General features: G+C 41.6%; 1 protein-coding gene across 1 annotated transcript in view; it reads left to right on the top strand.

Annotated features, from left to right (window-relative positions):
* The window catches only part of FAT4 (FAT atypical cadherin 4), a 150,858-nt gene that overhangs the window by 80,433 nt on the left and 53,845 nt on the right, over positions 1-16,580 (top strand). The window contains exons 3-6 of the mRNA XM_040612771.1: positions 2,632-2,893; positions 5,411-5,761; positions 9,942-10,864; positions 11,622-11,796. Of these exons, the coding sequence (XP_040468705.1) occupies positions 2,632-2,893; positions 5,411-5,761; positions 9,942-10,864; positions 11,622-11,796 (1,711 nt within the window). The remainder of the gene's footprint in view (positions 1-2,631; positions 2,894-5,410; positions 5,762-9,941; positions 10,865-11,621; positions 11,797-16,580) is intronic.

A 16,580-nucleotide genomic window follows, 5' to 3' on the forward strand; every position in this document is an offset into this window, starting at 1 on the left:
ATCCGTTCTGAAGCACTCCATCCAGTGGGAATAGATTTGTTACCTTAGACAGAAATCAGTCAATCTTTTTATAAAAAAGGATGATTTCAATTTCCCTACCAGAACATTTGTAACCCAAACCCTTTACAAAGAGTCTGAGGGTTTTTAGCAGTGCAGTTTAGGGTCGCAATACTTCTCCCCCCTCCTTTTTGAGGGCACGGTGAGATCTCCTTGTTTTACATATAATATTCATGCGAGGTTACATTTTTCTGGCTTCTTTCTTTGCACACGCACAACCCATATATGCAGCTCAGTAAAATGACATGCTGCCTTTGCTACGTGCACAGATGCTCTCAGAATCACAGTTTTAGCTTCAGTAGGGTAAGTGACAGAACAGAGGTGTACAAGAATCCCTCTTGTAAATGCTTTAAAATGGTACGGTGAAGGCAGCAAATTTCAAGCCCTTGTCTGTTACAATATGGACATCACAGAGATCTGAGAAAAGATGTAAAGCCATTCTTTAGGTGCTAAGTGGTCACTTTAACAATTGCAACAGCTTCTAGCACTTTGCAACTTTTTAAAGTCAGTTGTTGGTGGGAAATTTCTATACAGCTTTTTAGTAAGTTTTACTTATCTGTATCTCGTTCTGCCTCTCACCTAAATCACCCAAAGTTACAACTTTGATTAAAGCAGTATCACGCCTGGCTGTAGTTTTAGCTGTGCTCTATTGGGAGGACACCGGCTAGTCAAGCAAGCAGTGATGAATATGGTCATCTCTGAAATCTTAAATTCTCATCAGATGTTTTTGCTGAGCCACACAATTAGGGGGAAGTGTGTGACCTCCCCCAGGTACACCTGAACACACAGATGCTGTGTATGCTGAAGCACTGCATGCTGCTCTTCAGGGCTGTGCACCTGTAGAACCTTGTTTTCTTTCTAAATTTCATTTTATCAGTTAGCTCAGTCCAACTCTTTGAAACAACACCCCAGAGAAAAAGTTTGGCACGAGACACTCTCATAAGGTCAGGTAACTAAAGCTTGTCTCTCATCTCACAAATATGAGCAGGTGTTTATCTCTGTTAATTTGCTTTTTTAGGCAAGAGTGTTTGAAACAGCGATAGAATTTCTATCTCCCTGATCTCTTTGATCTGTTGTTCACTGCAGAAGTGCTACTTGTGTGCCAGCAGCAGGTTTCAGCTGTGGAACCTGAGCTCTGCCCTGGCACCAGGGCAGGGCACGGTAAATACCTGCTCACCCACCAAAACACACCGCGGGCACAGTCAGCGTGTGGGGATGTAGGCACATGTGTCCGATGTTGGCAGGTACCAAACCTTCGGTGCCCTTCAGCCTGCCTTGGAAAAAGAAGGACGTGACTCCAGGATGTTAGGTCTCTCTCTGTTTTCCCTTAACAACCAAAGTTGGTCTGCTAAATTTTGATAATAATATAAAAATAAATTCAGAAGCAAAATTTATAGCTGAGTACTGGCTTTTGGGGGAGATGTCACCCAAGCTGGTGCTGCGTGCCTCTATCCCTTGGACCACCCTCTGGGTGCAGCAGTCCCTGCACAACCCGTCCCCAGGAGGTGGATGAATAGGGAGCTCAAGTAGCATCCCTTTTTCTAGGAGACCTCAGTCCTCCTCAGAGCTAAGAGCTGTAGTAAGGTTGATCAGTTTTCTTGTTAATAGTCAGTGATGCAGACTGGATGCAGGGGACTTCTCGTGGTTTGTGACAGGGCAGGGCTGAGGCAAAACGCACTGTGTCAATATTTTTTGGATGGAAGCTTCCGTATTTTTTTTCCTAAGTTTTAAATTCAACCTTTAAGTGGGGGGAAGTGATCAGTTTTCTACATAACGTTTATTTTCCTTAATTTTCTTTTTTAACAGAAATGTGCAAAGTCCATATGAAACCATTTTTTCCAAGGACAAATGAGATACTTTGACTCAAAAGCAAATGCTTTTGACTTCCAGCGCAACCCAAGAGATCATAACTGTGATTTTAATGACACATGATTTTTCGCTTCGGGGCTGTTTATTTACAGGGGTAAATGTACTTCCATGTAGAAACTGGCCTTTGAGGGGCTGCTGCAGGCATGGCTCCCATGAGTTTCTCCTGCCCAGGAGCTGCAGCTCTTGCCATGCATGCTGGCTGATGGAGCTGCCGCGTGGCTGCCCCTGGTCCTCCCTCCTTTCATCCCTCCCTCTCCTCTTCCCTCCATCCTGCCTCCAGAAAGTGAGAAAGGCAGAGCTGATCTCACTGCCAGGCATTTAATTTAACCTTTGAACATAAAACAAGAAGAATAAACGCTGATCCCTGTTAAGAGGGAAGATGTTGCACTGCTCAGTGATGCTGGCTTTAAATTCAAACAGGTATCAGAGCTTTATGGCACTGACTGGATGCGATCCTTTCGTGAACAGTGGAGCAAAAAGTATCCGAGTAATCTTGTCATTTCATGTCTCATAAATAAAAAATGTGTGCGTATGTGTCTATACTGGAGAAATGAAGGGAGTGGACAAGAAGGCTGTTTATTGAAGGAAACAGTTATGAAAAATATTTGCCGAGTACAGTTACTGGAACAATTCTTGTGTTACTGAAAATTATGATGTGGTTTTCCTGGCAAATAACTTGATTTGACCACTTCTGTTTTTACTTAGGGAGCCAATGCCCTCGTCACATACACTATTATCAGCGGTGCGGATGATAGCTTCCACATTGACCCCGAGTCAGGAGATCTGATAGCCACCAAGCGCCTGGACCGGGAGCGCCGCTCCAAGTACTCCTTGCTGGTTCGTGCTGACGATGGCCTGCAGTCCTCAGACATGAGAATAAACATCACTGTCAGCGATGTGAATGACCATATTCCCAAATTCTCCAAGCCAGTGTATTCCTTTGACATCCCGGAAGATGCCACTCCAGGTGAATAGGAAATGGCCCTAAAATGGGCTGAATTTCTTCTTTTCGCTCATCCACAAGGACTTGAGGGGGAGGGGTAGCAGACCTGTCTGACTTGGACAGGAGGCAGAAGATGCTGAAGGCAGCTGTTGGATGGGGCAGGGAAATGCCGGGAATCGTGCCACGCCTAAAGCCTGCTTGCTAGGAAATCTGTATCACTAGTGAGGTCAAATATATTTTCAATGGGAAGTAGAGAAATGATTGCCACTCAAATAAATAAATCCTAGGTGCAGAACAGGCATTACACCTGTATCCCAGTGGAAGCCTCTGAGTGCAACTACTTAAAAAATAGCTAACAGAAATGTAGGGAGAGGCATGATTTACAGGATACAAACAGTATAACCTGTCATGAAGATGTAATGGTGATGCCAGTATTGATTTAGTAAGCTGTCTCCAGTGAATGTGACTTACACTACTTCATTCATCAAGTGTGGGATCACAGAACGGGTGACCGTTGAGCAGCCGCTAATATACTGATTCTGTAAGAATATTCCCTACACGTGCTCAGCTACTAACCCTACCACCGTGTTTCTTTGATCTTGTCTGTGACTCCTGGTTTTGACAAAGTTTTTGTAGAAAATCTAAGCCTTAGATAATTAATTCTGGTTCCTAAATATGATCACTGACCTCTTCAGCTGGGTTTTTTTAACCTGCTTTTAAAGCTAGTTTCATATGCAAAAGTGTTTTGATATGTAAAAGTTAGGTTGTAAGCTAGAAAATACTTAGACCAAAAAAACGTGTTCAAACCCAGTGCTATATTATATGCCTCCAGATGGGAAATGAATATTACTTGCAATAAAACGTTTCCAGTATTTTATACAGACTGCCAGTATGAAAGCAGTATCTAACGGCGTTAGTAACTGAAGCATCTTTGAAGCTTGTTCTAAAACAAGAATAAACAAAGGAGGTTGAAATGACATGGTGATAGCTTTCAAGCTTTTATTAGGACTTTGACTTATAAGCATGGGAGGCTCAGCTTGGGACAACCAAGATTACCCCCATGCTTCCAACTTTTGCACTCTGTCCCACAGTCACATCTGCAAAATTCAGTGGTGTTTTGTGTTAAAGGATTGCAGTGCGATCAGCTGCGCCTCAGAAATCTGATCTGGAAGTCATGGAGATGTCTGTTTAGCATGGGATGGTTTGGTTGCTGATCCCCAGCTAAGCTCGTCTCTCTTGTCACTCCGAGTCCTGAGCCTCACTCTGTTTTAGCAGGAATAACGCTGGAAACAGTGAGCGTGATTACCTCCACGTTAAGATGAGGCTCCTTTCTTTAATCATTTGTGGGAGTACGCTTGTGCCTTATACCCTCTACACGGTCCCAGAGCAGCGGGCAGGCTCATCCAGAGGGGAGGTGCTGCCGGCTTTCCCCTTTGGGGCTTCGCTCTCTATCCCAGAGGGTTATCCCTGTTCCCCTTGCAGTCTGGCCGCTGTGATGGGGAGTGGTACCTTCCCCGAACCCTCAGCGAGGCGCTCCGCTGACCTCCCCTGACCCTGCCGTACTGCAAACTGGCTGGAGGGCTGATGATCCCATCCAGCTTCAGGACGGCCCCCTTCACCAATTAACACACAACCCTTCACCAATTAATGCACAATCAGAAATGCTAAAGCATGAGCTAATCAAATGGATGTAAAAGATACCAGCAGATTGAGCTGGATTAAAGTTGTAGCACTTCTCTCCGTTTTGATGATAAGCAGTTTTTGTTGTCACGTTGCTCAAAAATAGTTAGCTGTGCCGCAGCACTTGTAATTCATCTGGTTCCATGAAAATGAAATTAAATGATTAATTTTCTTGGAAATTACCTGGTCTTAATTATAATTAATGTTATAAATACTAAAAAGTGACACTTCATTTCCAAACTTTAGTTGAGATAGGTCAGCCATGCAAACGCAGCTATGCAGAAATGAAAACAATGGCACAGATTCACAAAGAGTTGAATTTCAGAAAACAGTGAGGAACGGACCCCTATAAGGTTTCTGGTTTTCTAACCGCAGTTACCCTGTGAAGGCACTTTTTCAAAAAGTAGAGCTGGGATATTTGGTTTGTACTGACATTTTGGTTTCTGCATTCAGAAAGAAATACCCAGAAGGTTTCAGAACTCGTATTTGTCTGTGGGGAGGAAGGGGGGTTCTTTGAGTCATGGAAAGAAAATACCTAGGAGGAGAAAAGGTATTTTTGCCCCAGTTGATATCTAATCTGGACCTGTTAAGATAAAGCCAAATATTCCTGACCATTTCTGTTTGGTTTTTTTTGTTTTTTTTTTTTTTTTAGTAGTCCTTTAAAAGAAACATCATACTGAATACTGTTCCTTTCAGCTTTGAAAAACCTATCACGGTATTGAGTCATACAACACCCAGGCTTGAATTTTTACCGAAGGATACCTCTTCTTCTACAGAGCAGCTTGATGATGAGCTGGGTCTGACCACACCAGTGAGCTGCCTGTTGCCAGTACTTGATTTTGCTGTCCTGTTTCTGTGCAGGTTCCTTAGTGGCAGCCATTCTCGCCACTGATGACGACTCTGGTGTCAACGGGGAAATCACATACAGCGTAAGTGAAGATGATGAAGAAGGTATCTTCTTCCTGAACCCCGTTACTGGAGTCTTCAACCTGACTCGTGCACTGGACTACGAAGCACAGCAGTATTACATTCTCACCGTCCGTGCAGAAGATGGGGGAGGCCAATTTACTACCATCAGAGTGTACTTCAATATATTGGACATCAACGATAACCCACCAGTGTTCAGCATGACCTCATATAGCACTTCTGTGATGGAGAACCTGTCTCCAGGATCCGCTATTCTCAACTGCAGTGTCACTGATGCAGATGATGGTAGGTGTTCCCTCATATTCTGCATCTCTGATGATAAATATGTATTTCACCTTAGTGACACATTAGAAGACCTAGTAGAAAGGGCAAATTAAGAGTATTCTTAGGGTGCCATCATATGCTTAAATTCACTGCATGTTGTGTAAATAAACTTATTTTTCTCATATTTCACATTAGGTTTAAGTGGGTGGCTTGTTCCTTGTTTTTATTTTTGATAAATCAAAAATATAGTCAAATACTGCTTTTAACTTCTGTTGTGGAAATGAGTTGTGGAGCTGTAGTTTACCTAGAGAATGTTACAGCAGTTGAACACCATGGTTTCTCCCCTGGCATTTTTTTGCACATTGAAATTAGACTTAAATGTTCTTGCAGATTGTTTTTTTGGGTTTTTTTTTTTTTTCTTAAAGTTTATTATATTTTCTAGATAAGGTTTTCACAATATGAGACGTCATCTGCAATAGTCTCAAATGTACTGTAACTTTTATAGTGTATCATGAAGAGAATTGCGGTCTACAGGGTATTGATAGTAGATGTAAAAAATGATTAGCAGAGATCATCGGAAAATTTCTCATTAAAATAAGCTTTAATCTTCGGGTTATTTATGGCATCTAGAAGGTGTTAATGCGTTGGAGTGTAAAAGATACAATCTTTATAGCTTGCTTAACTGTTTTGCCATACAGTTGATATCCAAGCAAGATTAATTATAGAATATGGCTGTAAAATACATAAAAGTGACTCCATAGCATATTGCATTTTCTTAGGTGTCCACAGACATTAGTCAGTGTGACTTAATACAAAATTATTTGTAACGCTCGTAGTGACTTTACAGGTGAAGGTTATTTTTGTGACATGTTAGGCAACCTTGTCTCCTCTCAACTTGACACTAGCTCAGCAAAGCCCATAGAAATTTCTAAAACTGAAATGTGTGCTTCAAGCACAAAGCACCTACATGCTTTGAGGAATCCCAGTTTCTGCACCTAAAGTGACTGAACTGATTAAGATTATTCTGTAGAACAGTTTTTCCTCAGGAAGTGCCGAGTTGTTGAACTCAAACATTTTTGTGGGAATGTAATTTTTGTGCTGTTGGATAGAACTTTCCATGGTAAAAATTGTTCAAGTAGTTTTGAGATCTAACTGAGAAAGTGAGTGAGATGACATTCCATAAGATAAGCCAACAGGTCAGAAATTATAACTTGGTGGCACTGGCTATTCTTGCATGGATCTCCCTTCCTCACCACTCTTGTTAAAGCTTTGATTTTAAGTAGACTAACTGTAAGTTGGAGGAGGAACTTGTGCTTGCATTATGCCTGTCCAGGGAAGGGATTGCTCCTTCAGACCTGTAGATAAATGAGTTTGTGTCTAATCTCTCTTCCCTTTTATTTCTGGTGTTCCTATTAGGGGTGCAATGCTTGGTTTCAAATATTTTTGGAAGTTAATTTCGCTTAACCATAATGGGTCTGTTTTCCTTTTCGCTTGCACCTCATACATTAATTTCCATCTGCACGCAGCAGACTTGAACTATATCATAGCACTGACGTATCGTTTTACATTCATCATGCACTCAATTATCAAGGAAGCAAATGGGTATTTGAGGAGCAATGCAATGACAAGTCAGATATCTTGCCTTTTTATTTTCTGGCACACTTACTTTTCTATCAGGCTGGATTTAAAATTAATGGGGCAGAAATTTCATTCCAAGAGCGTGCCAGGTTGAGTTCCCCCACAGGACTGTAACTTCAGCAAATGTTATGATCTATTGGTGTTTCTGTTTCAAGCCCAAACTTGTTCTCCTGTGCTGTCTTATATTTATCTAGAGTACAGAAATGGCTAGTACTATCCTCCTCTGCACAGATAACACACTCAATGCGCACAAATACAATTTCATTGATTATTTATGTTATATGATCCCATAGTTTGAAGGAGCTCTGAAAGGACATTGTTTTATAATGAGGATATACCTCCTCTTTTAGGATAAACACTGATAAAAGACAAAAACATAGTGATAGTGAAACTGCTCCCATTGTCATTTTCTTGTTCAACACACCCCTTGGGAAACCGTAGCTGTTTATCTCAGCTTTGACAGTTTCCTATACAGATGTATAGTAAACATCAGCTACGGCTCTTGTCTATTTACAAAGCAATAAAGAACTCAGTTTCCTTAAACGTATTCATTTTGAGATTCAGATTTGAATATTTTCCACGTCAAGTAACAGGGAAAATCTCAGGGCAAAGCACATACTTCTGAAGGAAGATGGGAGTAAGATGATTTGGGTGGGGTGGTGGTGTCTCATTAATAAATACATAAAAATGGAAAAAACCACCTATAAAAATCATCATTAAATTGGTGGCTTCATAGAGTTTTATCAGGTTGGCCCTCAGATTAAATAAAGCCAATGCTCAGCTCCAAACCTGGGGAGAGGGAATGGATGAGATGCACAATGCCAGCTTGGCATGCTGTGTCTGAAAAAGAATAGTTCATTGTCTGGCAATCCTGGCTCCACTGATACTTAGTCAACTCTTCTGCTTCACGGTTTAGTCTATATAAGCATTAGCAGCACCAAAACCTAGGAGAATACAGGACAAGGAATGAGAAGGTATATGGAGGTGAGATAAAGAAGAACGAGCAGCACATTTTATAGGACCACCACCTCCATACAAAACACTGGGGAGCGGGGAAAAGAGTATTTTTAAAGTAATTTTCTTCTGTAAAATCTATTTCCTACCCATCTCCAAAGTCAATTGACAAAAATCTTGAATTGACAGAAAGTACTTTACTGAAATTAGAAGACTTTCATCCATATAATTAGTCATTTGAAAATACATTTGAACAAAAATAGACTAGCATTAGACTTTCAAAGTGCTTCACTTGATTAAAGTAATGTAGAAACACCAATATCTGGCATATAATGTATTAATTTCTTTAATTGCATTAAAATGTTTTGTCTTTCATGTTTGGTTCTATTTATTTTATAATTAAGTTCCTATAAAAGGAGAGAGGGAAAGATGCCAATTAGAGGAACTGCTGGGCGAAAGACAAGTAAGACCAGAGTTCCCAAGTCTGAGCATAATCAGCAGCAGAGATTAATAAATCTAACGCAGGAATAATTTTATTATCAGAGCAATTCAGACAGAAAAGAGCTTCTGAGTAAAAATGACAAAACGCACAGCAAAGTAGTCGGGTACTTAGCTTGGTTTCTTTGCGTGAAAAAGCAGGTTTGAGGGGTTTATTAGTAGCGAACGGTCTGTTAATCTAGTGACCCTAGATCACAGTCTTTATGACCCAAAACAAGAAAGCAAAACTTTTCAGAATTAATTAAAATAGGAGAAGGAGTAAGATTGATACAGATATAGTTATATACAAGAGAAGACTCATTTCAGTCAGGTGTTCCCGAGACTTAGTTGTTTAGTGTGAGCTCTGGAGTTGAAGTGGCAGCATACGTTTGTCTCCTGTTATGGCGTATTTAAGGCCATTTCACAGCCTTGTCAAGATTCAGAATACGTTTCCCTTACCAGAATTATGAATCTCTCCCTTGACCGTAATTGCTAGTTATGTTTCAATCATAAGATGATGGCTGTTCATCTGATATTTTGGAATACCATGCCGTATATGGGAAGCATACCTCTCCCCAGTATTCACTCTTGGCTTGCTCCGGCTAGGCTTGGGAGTTTCTTCTTGTGGCTTTTTTTAATTATGTGGCAGAATTCAGGAAATAATTACATTAATAATAATGTTGGTTAGTTGAACTGGGGAGAACAGAGGAAAACAGCTGTTCAGTGAGCAGCAGAACTCAAGTCTTCATTTCTGAAGGAAAATCCCCCAAAACCTTTATCCCTAACATTGCAGATGGGAAAAAATTGCACGTGTTGTCACCGTGCAGCTCCTGCTGAATGAAATGCAGAGAGGAGCTCTGCCAGCCATTCCCTCTGCAGCCACTTCAACTGACATCCTTCTCTCTCTTGCTCTTCAACTCTTGTCAGAAAATAATAATTTCAAAGGCTTCTGCTCCGCTGTGAAACTTGTCTGAAATTGACTGATGGATTCAAAAAAGGTGATGAGGAGGCTGAATGGGCAGCACGATCACACAGTCCTCATTTCCATAGGAAATGAGGCCAGAAATATTTATATTTAGGTCAGTGGGATGAAGTCATGTTCTCTACCTTTCTTCTCCCCCCACCCCCCCAGGCTCCAACTCGCAGCTGTCCTTCAGCATCGCGTCCGGGGACAGCGCGGGGCAGTTCGGCATTGATGACAGCGGGGTGCTGAGCATCAGGCAGCCTTTGGACCGGGAAAGCCAGTCTTTCTACAGCCTCGTCGTGCAGGTCCATGATATGGCCCCTCTCCCTGCCTCCAGGTACACAAGCACTGCCCAAGTTTCAATTATTCTGCTGGACGTGAACGACAGCCCTCCCAGCTTTATCTCCCCGAAGCTGACCTACGTCCCAGAAAACACACCAATAGATACGATCGTGTTCAAAGCGCAGGCGACCGATCCCGACAGCGGTCCGAACAGCTACATTGAATACAGTCTGCTCCGGCCTCTGGGAAACAAGTTCAGCATCGGCACTATTGACGGTGAAGTGAGGCTTACTGGGGAGCTCGACAGAGAAGCCGTGTCCAACTACACCTTGACTGTGGTAGCCACCGACAAGGGCCAGCCATCCCTTTCCTCGTCGACGGATGTGGTGGTTATAGTCCTGGACATTAATGACAATAACCCACTTTTCGCCCAAAAGCTTTATAAAGTCGAGGTGCGGGAAGATACTCTGACGGGGACGGATTTAATCCATGTGTTTGCTACAGATGGAGACGAAGGTACAAACGGGCAGGTCCGCTATGCCATTGTGAGCGGAGATGCCAGTAATGAGTTTCGGATAGATTCTGTGACAGGGGTGATAACGGTTGCCAAGCCTTTGGACAGAGAGAAAAAGCCCTCCTATACACTGACTGTTCAGTCAGCTGACCGCGGGAGCAGCCCCAGGACGGACACCACGACAGTCAGTATTATTCTGAAGGATGTCAATGATTATATCCCCACGTTTGAACTTTCTCCCTACTCTGTGAACGTCCCTGAGAATTTAGAGACGCTCCCAAAAGTTATTCTTCAGGTGAGAACATTCAGCAGATAAATACATATCTCCTCCTAACATTATAAGCGTGCCTCAGTGGATGATGTGAAGGTATAATATAGTGTCTTTCCTCCAAAATTAACAATTGAAAATTTGCCTCTTGGCTGTAATCTAACATCCACTGGTTGTTGGCTTGTTTTAACTTTTGTGGGGTGGGGTGTTTTGTTTTTTGGGGTTTTTTTGTTGTTTGTTTTTTTTTTTTTTTAACCAAAAGTTTACGTTATGCTGTGGAGGATTGTTTGTGTCTTCCCTACCTATCTTCCTACGCTGGGACTTTAAGAGTTTGCTGTATCTCTCATCTCAGTCTCAACTTTCAGGCAACAAATCTATCAGTCTGATCATTGCCTACATGGGATGAGGCTCTGTGCCAAGCACTGAAAGAGCACTAAATGGATTCAGCCGGCAGGACATGCAATGCCTTCTTTGATACGGAGCTCAGGCTATACCAGATCATCTGTGGTCTTCACTGAGCCCCAACACGCTCATTACTGTATTCATACTTAAGAAAAATAAGTATTCAACTATTTAATATTTTCCAGCTATGATTTAAGTCCATCATCAGTGTTAAGTAATTTTTACAACTACAGCTAATTTATACTAGCATTTGGATTAATTCGATCTGTTCGTTTGGTTTATTTTCTTAGAGAATATTTCCTCTATCCCAATGAAATTTTGCAGACCCTTGCACTCCTCGGTTCTTGGTATTTGTTCCCACCTGTTTGCACTGCTTTTCTAGGTTGTGGCAAGGGATGATGATCAGGGCCTAAACAGCAAGCTTACTTACGTGCTGGTGGCTGGAAATGAAGAAGGAGCCTTTACTCTCTCGGCCAGCGGGGAGCTGCGCTTGGTGCAGAGCCTGGACCGGGAGACGAAGGAGCAGTACGTGCTGCTGATCACTGCTGCTGATGCAGGTAAAGCAGATAGGTGATCTCTTCTGGGGAAATCTCGTCACTTGAAAACATTGCATTCTGGATAGAAAAGTATTTTCATGATGGTCTGAAACTTTAGTAGACAGAGATTGGCACCCTAGTTTTGGTTTTGATCTCTGAGGGGAGAGCTGGGTTTACCTGATGTCAGGGAGAGTTTGGTTTCTGGAAATCAGGATTTATCCTTATGACTAGTTATCTAGTATTACTAGGACTCGCTACAGATCTAGGCAGATTGATTTTTGCCCTGCAGTAGTAAGTGGTCCTACCTAGGTCATAAAAGCTTCATGCATGGCAATAAAAACCAATATAAATGGCAATAAAACCCAATATAATGTTATCATCAGAAATGTGCAGACAGGTCCACTCAATGGCCAGAAAGCAGCTGTGGACTACTAAGTCAATCTTACTGAAATCTTACTTTTCAACGTTTTAATTTTCTGCTTTGCTCAGCATCCAGTCGTATGCTTACTCCAGAATCCCAAATGTATTCCAGCTTCCCTCAGTTTTAAACAGGACGTGAATTCTTGTTATGAAGATTAATTACACTTTCACTTGAGGTGTCCGAGCACAAAATTTTGGTTTCAGATTTTGGTATGAATATTAGTAACGGAGACATCTGCATCATTCTGGACCGATCTCCGGTCCCCTACAGTCTGATGGATTTAATTTACTGCAGAACTTGTTCTTACTTTCTGATAATAAAAATAGAAGCAAACCCAACTTGTTGACAAGTGGATACAATTTTGTTTTCTGCTGTATTGTGTGCAGTATCTCGTGTCAGTGACAGTATCTATGACTTATATTTTCCTATTGCGGCAGCGCTCAGGTATTTCACAGTCTGAGCACAGCTGAAGCTGCGAAACAATTTTAGGATTTGATGTATCATTTGTCTTGTACTTTGGCTAGCGATACTGTATGCTTTGTATTTTTTCCACTGGCTTTCCATTACTCTATAGCCACAAAGTGCTCACTTATGACTTGGACTTGCTTGGGCTTGAATGTCCTTATGTTCCTTCAGAAGCTGAGGCTGGATTTGTAAGGGAAAGCGGATCCTTCATGTCTGTTTACTCTGCCAGTCCAAGTTGGCAGAAGTCAGTTAGGACTGTACAGAACTTATTAGCTCTACAGACAAAATACCCAGAGACTGAACTGAGGAGGGCTGTCATGCAACCAAGAATTATTGTCCTTCTTGGAAGAAGGAGGGGAGCAAGAGGTCAGTTGTACCCCATACCTAGCATAATGTTTACACATTATTCCGAGAGTTTGACAAGAGCACAATCTTTGTCTAGACTCTGGTCCCTAAAAAATACAAAATCCAGGAGATTTACCCAACCATACCAAAAGAAAATATTTATTTGTTGGGAAATTCCTGAGTTTCAGATAATCCAGGGGTGTGCATGGGGCTATTGTTGTTAAGGGGCTGAGAAGAGCAGCAGCGTGTTTTATTAGTTCCTGTGTTTAAACATGTAGATACGATGCTGATTAAACACTGTTTGAAGCTGTTGGGGTTTTTAATTTGCTGTGTTCTTATAAAGCTAACTCACAAGTTATTATTCCCTCCTATCAGTGTTAAAAGGTACTAGCAAAAGTGCTCAGAAGCAGATGTTCAGTAGTAACTTTAAGCTAGATTTGGCTGTTCTACCGTGTTTAAGTTTACAGTCTGACTAATCCACAGTTAGTGTGATTTGGTACAGTTTTCAGCCACCCTGATGAATAATGTTAGATAACATCTTCTGATTAGACTTGTCTAAATTTATGCCATCAGAGAATACATGTAAAACTAAGTTAGTCATGATTTATCAAAACTTAAAACATCACAGGAAAGTGTCCAGCTTCAGTAGAAGTCAGTGCTAGAACTTTCCTTGATTTCATGGAAGCAGGATGTGGACCACAGTCATGGTAGATACTTAAATTAAATTAAATTAAATACATTACAAACTTAAGAAATTCTAGGGGATCCCTGTTACGTTTTAATTAGTCAAACTGAGTTTAAGCAGTCTAGATGGTAAAGAACACTGGCATACAATTCATTGGAGATGTCTTAAAAAGCCATGTTTGTCACAATGATGTGGAACAAAGGGACCAAGTTACAGATGCTGGGATTTCTGTTGAGCTGCATCTCAAATTTTGTATTACTATAAATTACATTATCATACATAGAACGCACATGTACTTCTATAGACATTTGGCAGCTGAGTTAGAAAAATAATGTGTGGGAGGAAGCTTTGCTAAAAGAGTTGCAGTGTATCAGAAGAAGAATATATTTTTTAAAAATGAAATATTTTTTGAAAATATTACAAAATATTACAAAAGCTACCAGTATGGGTGTATGATGGATATCCAGATGGTAACAGTGACCTTTGCTAGTCAGTGCCTGCATCATTAAATTGGGTAGTTCTGTTCCTACTAGCAGAAAGATGGCAATGACACAGTCTTGATACGGGTGAGAAAAGTGTTTTCAATATTATGTTCTTGAGCAACTGCTAAATGTTTGTAAAACAAACTCTGACAGATGTGTCCCGTTCTTTGTCTAATGAAACTATTCCTTTAGAGTGTCTTTGTATTTTTTTGATAATGCTTAGAAAGAAGGATTTTGTGTAGAGAGAATTCAACCAGAAACACACACATAACACAGGTAGTAAACTCTGTAGGAAAGCAGTGCTTGCCAAAATGCTGAAGAAAGCAGATTTGTCTGAAATTATCCATATCCATATTATCTTTGAAAATAAATCAAGGCAAAGGTATTATACTTTGCACTTTGAGTTTGGCTTTTATTAGCTGTAATAAACAGTCTTTTGGATTGTCTTTAGCAGGCCGAGCAACAGTCTTGCCATATATGGTGCATCTTATTTAGGTTTTTGGGTTTTTCTTTTACAGATAAAAATCGTGGTAGACATCCAGATGCAGTTAACTCTGGGAACGTCTGGGTAGCACATTAAGGGCAAAATTCTGTCTGTCCATCCTGCTTCCCATTTTCCTTCATATCTGCATCTCGGTTTTAATAGGCTACACTGACTGGTTTAAAATATTTAAAGACTATACCCTGCTCATATAGAAGAGTATGCCAAATCTTTCCTTTCTCTCAAGGAAGCAGACACAACACATACTTAAAAGCACCTTTAGATAGAAGTACTGATGGATTCCCGATTTGGTTTTGGCCATCTTCCTGATCTCCCTATACATAATCAAGGATTTCTTACTTGTCTTATGTTTATTATCAGTTCATCGACTTGTGACTGTGGTTCTTACAGTGTTATGCTAGCCTGTGCACAGAGAAGTTGGAAGAAGTATTTTTAATTTTTCATTATTTTTATCTAGAGGTATCAGCTTAAAGTACTGAAAACAATCTGTGGCCTCAGAAGGGGCAGTGGCTTTGGGTAATGGTGGTTATTTCATCCTCAGTACCTCGTGGGTTTTATAGCATGTATTGGCAGCACATGTGCTGAGTCTGTCTGTGGCAGGGGAAGGATTAGGACACGGCGAAGCAGCAGCCCGCGTGGCGCTGAGCTGGCAGGGCTGCATGGGGTGTGGTACCTTGTCATGAGATGGAAGTGTGTTTCCAGACCCCCAATCTCAGTCCTGGGCATGTGATAGGAGCTATTGAGTTATTAAGAGTTGAGATGCTCATAAGCATGCTGGGCAGGTCAGGTGAGGACGGCTGGTGGAACCACAGGCACCAGCGGTGGAAATTCGGGCAGTTGATGCAAAAATGTTTTCCCAAGCAAAAGCTTCCCTCGGGCCCAGAGAAGTCAGCTGTGATGTATGCATCGTCCTGGCTCCAGCCCAACTATTCCTTGGCCTCGCCTGCTAATCCTCCACCTGGTCCTCAGGGTAGATCTTTGGTCGGCAGAGAGTCTTCTCCCTGTGCTGGGGGAGGAAAAAGCCTGATAAACCCTTTTCTGTCATTGGGCTCAGAGATTTGTGGTCATGCAGCCTGCTTCATGTCCAGTTTCCACAAGACAGTCTGCACAGAGGTTCTTGATTTCAGCCGTGTTTTATCATCACTCTTCCCTCGCTTCTGCACTTCCACCCTGCTCTAACTCCCGCTGGGTCTCACACACTGGGCTGCCACTCTGGGCAGTGGGGATTTACTAAGACACACAAAGCGTCCATCGCCAGGAATATTCAGCATCTTCCAGAGCTGTGTACCTGGGGCTTTGGTCAAGGAATAAAATATAATTCAAGCCCAAAGTTCAGCCACCCCAATTTCGAGCCCCTCTTGCAGCACAAGCTGTAAGACTAGAGTGCGTGAATTATAAATACAATGACAGGCAAAATGATGGGCTGTGGAATAACATGATAGTGTTTAGGTTGCAGATGCTCCCCCAAAATGACTGCTAACATAAACACCAAGAAACCTACATGCAGCTATTTGAATGTGTCTTCATGGGTCTGTTTCTACCACATAAATCATTAGCTTCACTATACCTTTCTTCATGGCAAAATGGTTGGGAAAAGAGACTTTCTAATTTTTTTTAATTTTTTTTTTTCCACCCTATCTGGTGGGGATGCAGCACTGGGTAAACATTCAGCTCTGGCAGCATGACAAGAACCGGTGCAGCTGCTTTTATCATCCCTGTCTTTAACTCTTTGAGCAATTTTCTGGACAAATGTTAGCATTCCAACAATCCTCCTCCTTTTATTTATTTGTTGCAGGGATGTCAAGTAGCACATCTGGAAGCCTGCTAGCGGCCCAGGACTACTGTTTAAATAAACTGCAACCACCATCTCTCGATTCAGTTGTTCAGAATGGCATGTTGCCACAA

The sequence above is a fragment of the Falco naumanni genome, chromosome 1 (genome assembly GCF_017639655.2).
Source record: "Falco naumanni isolate bFalNau1 chromosome 1, bFalNau1.pat, whole genome shotgun sequence".
Classification (NCBI taxonomy): domain Eukaryota; kingdom Metazoa; phylum Chordata; class Aves; order Falconiformes; family Falconidae; genus Falco; species Falco naumanni.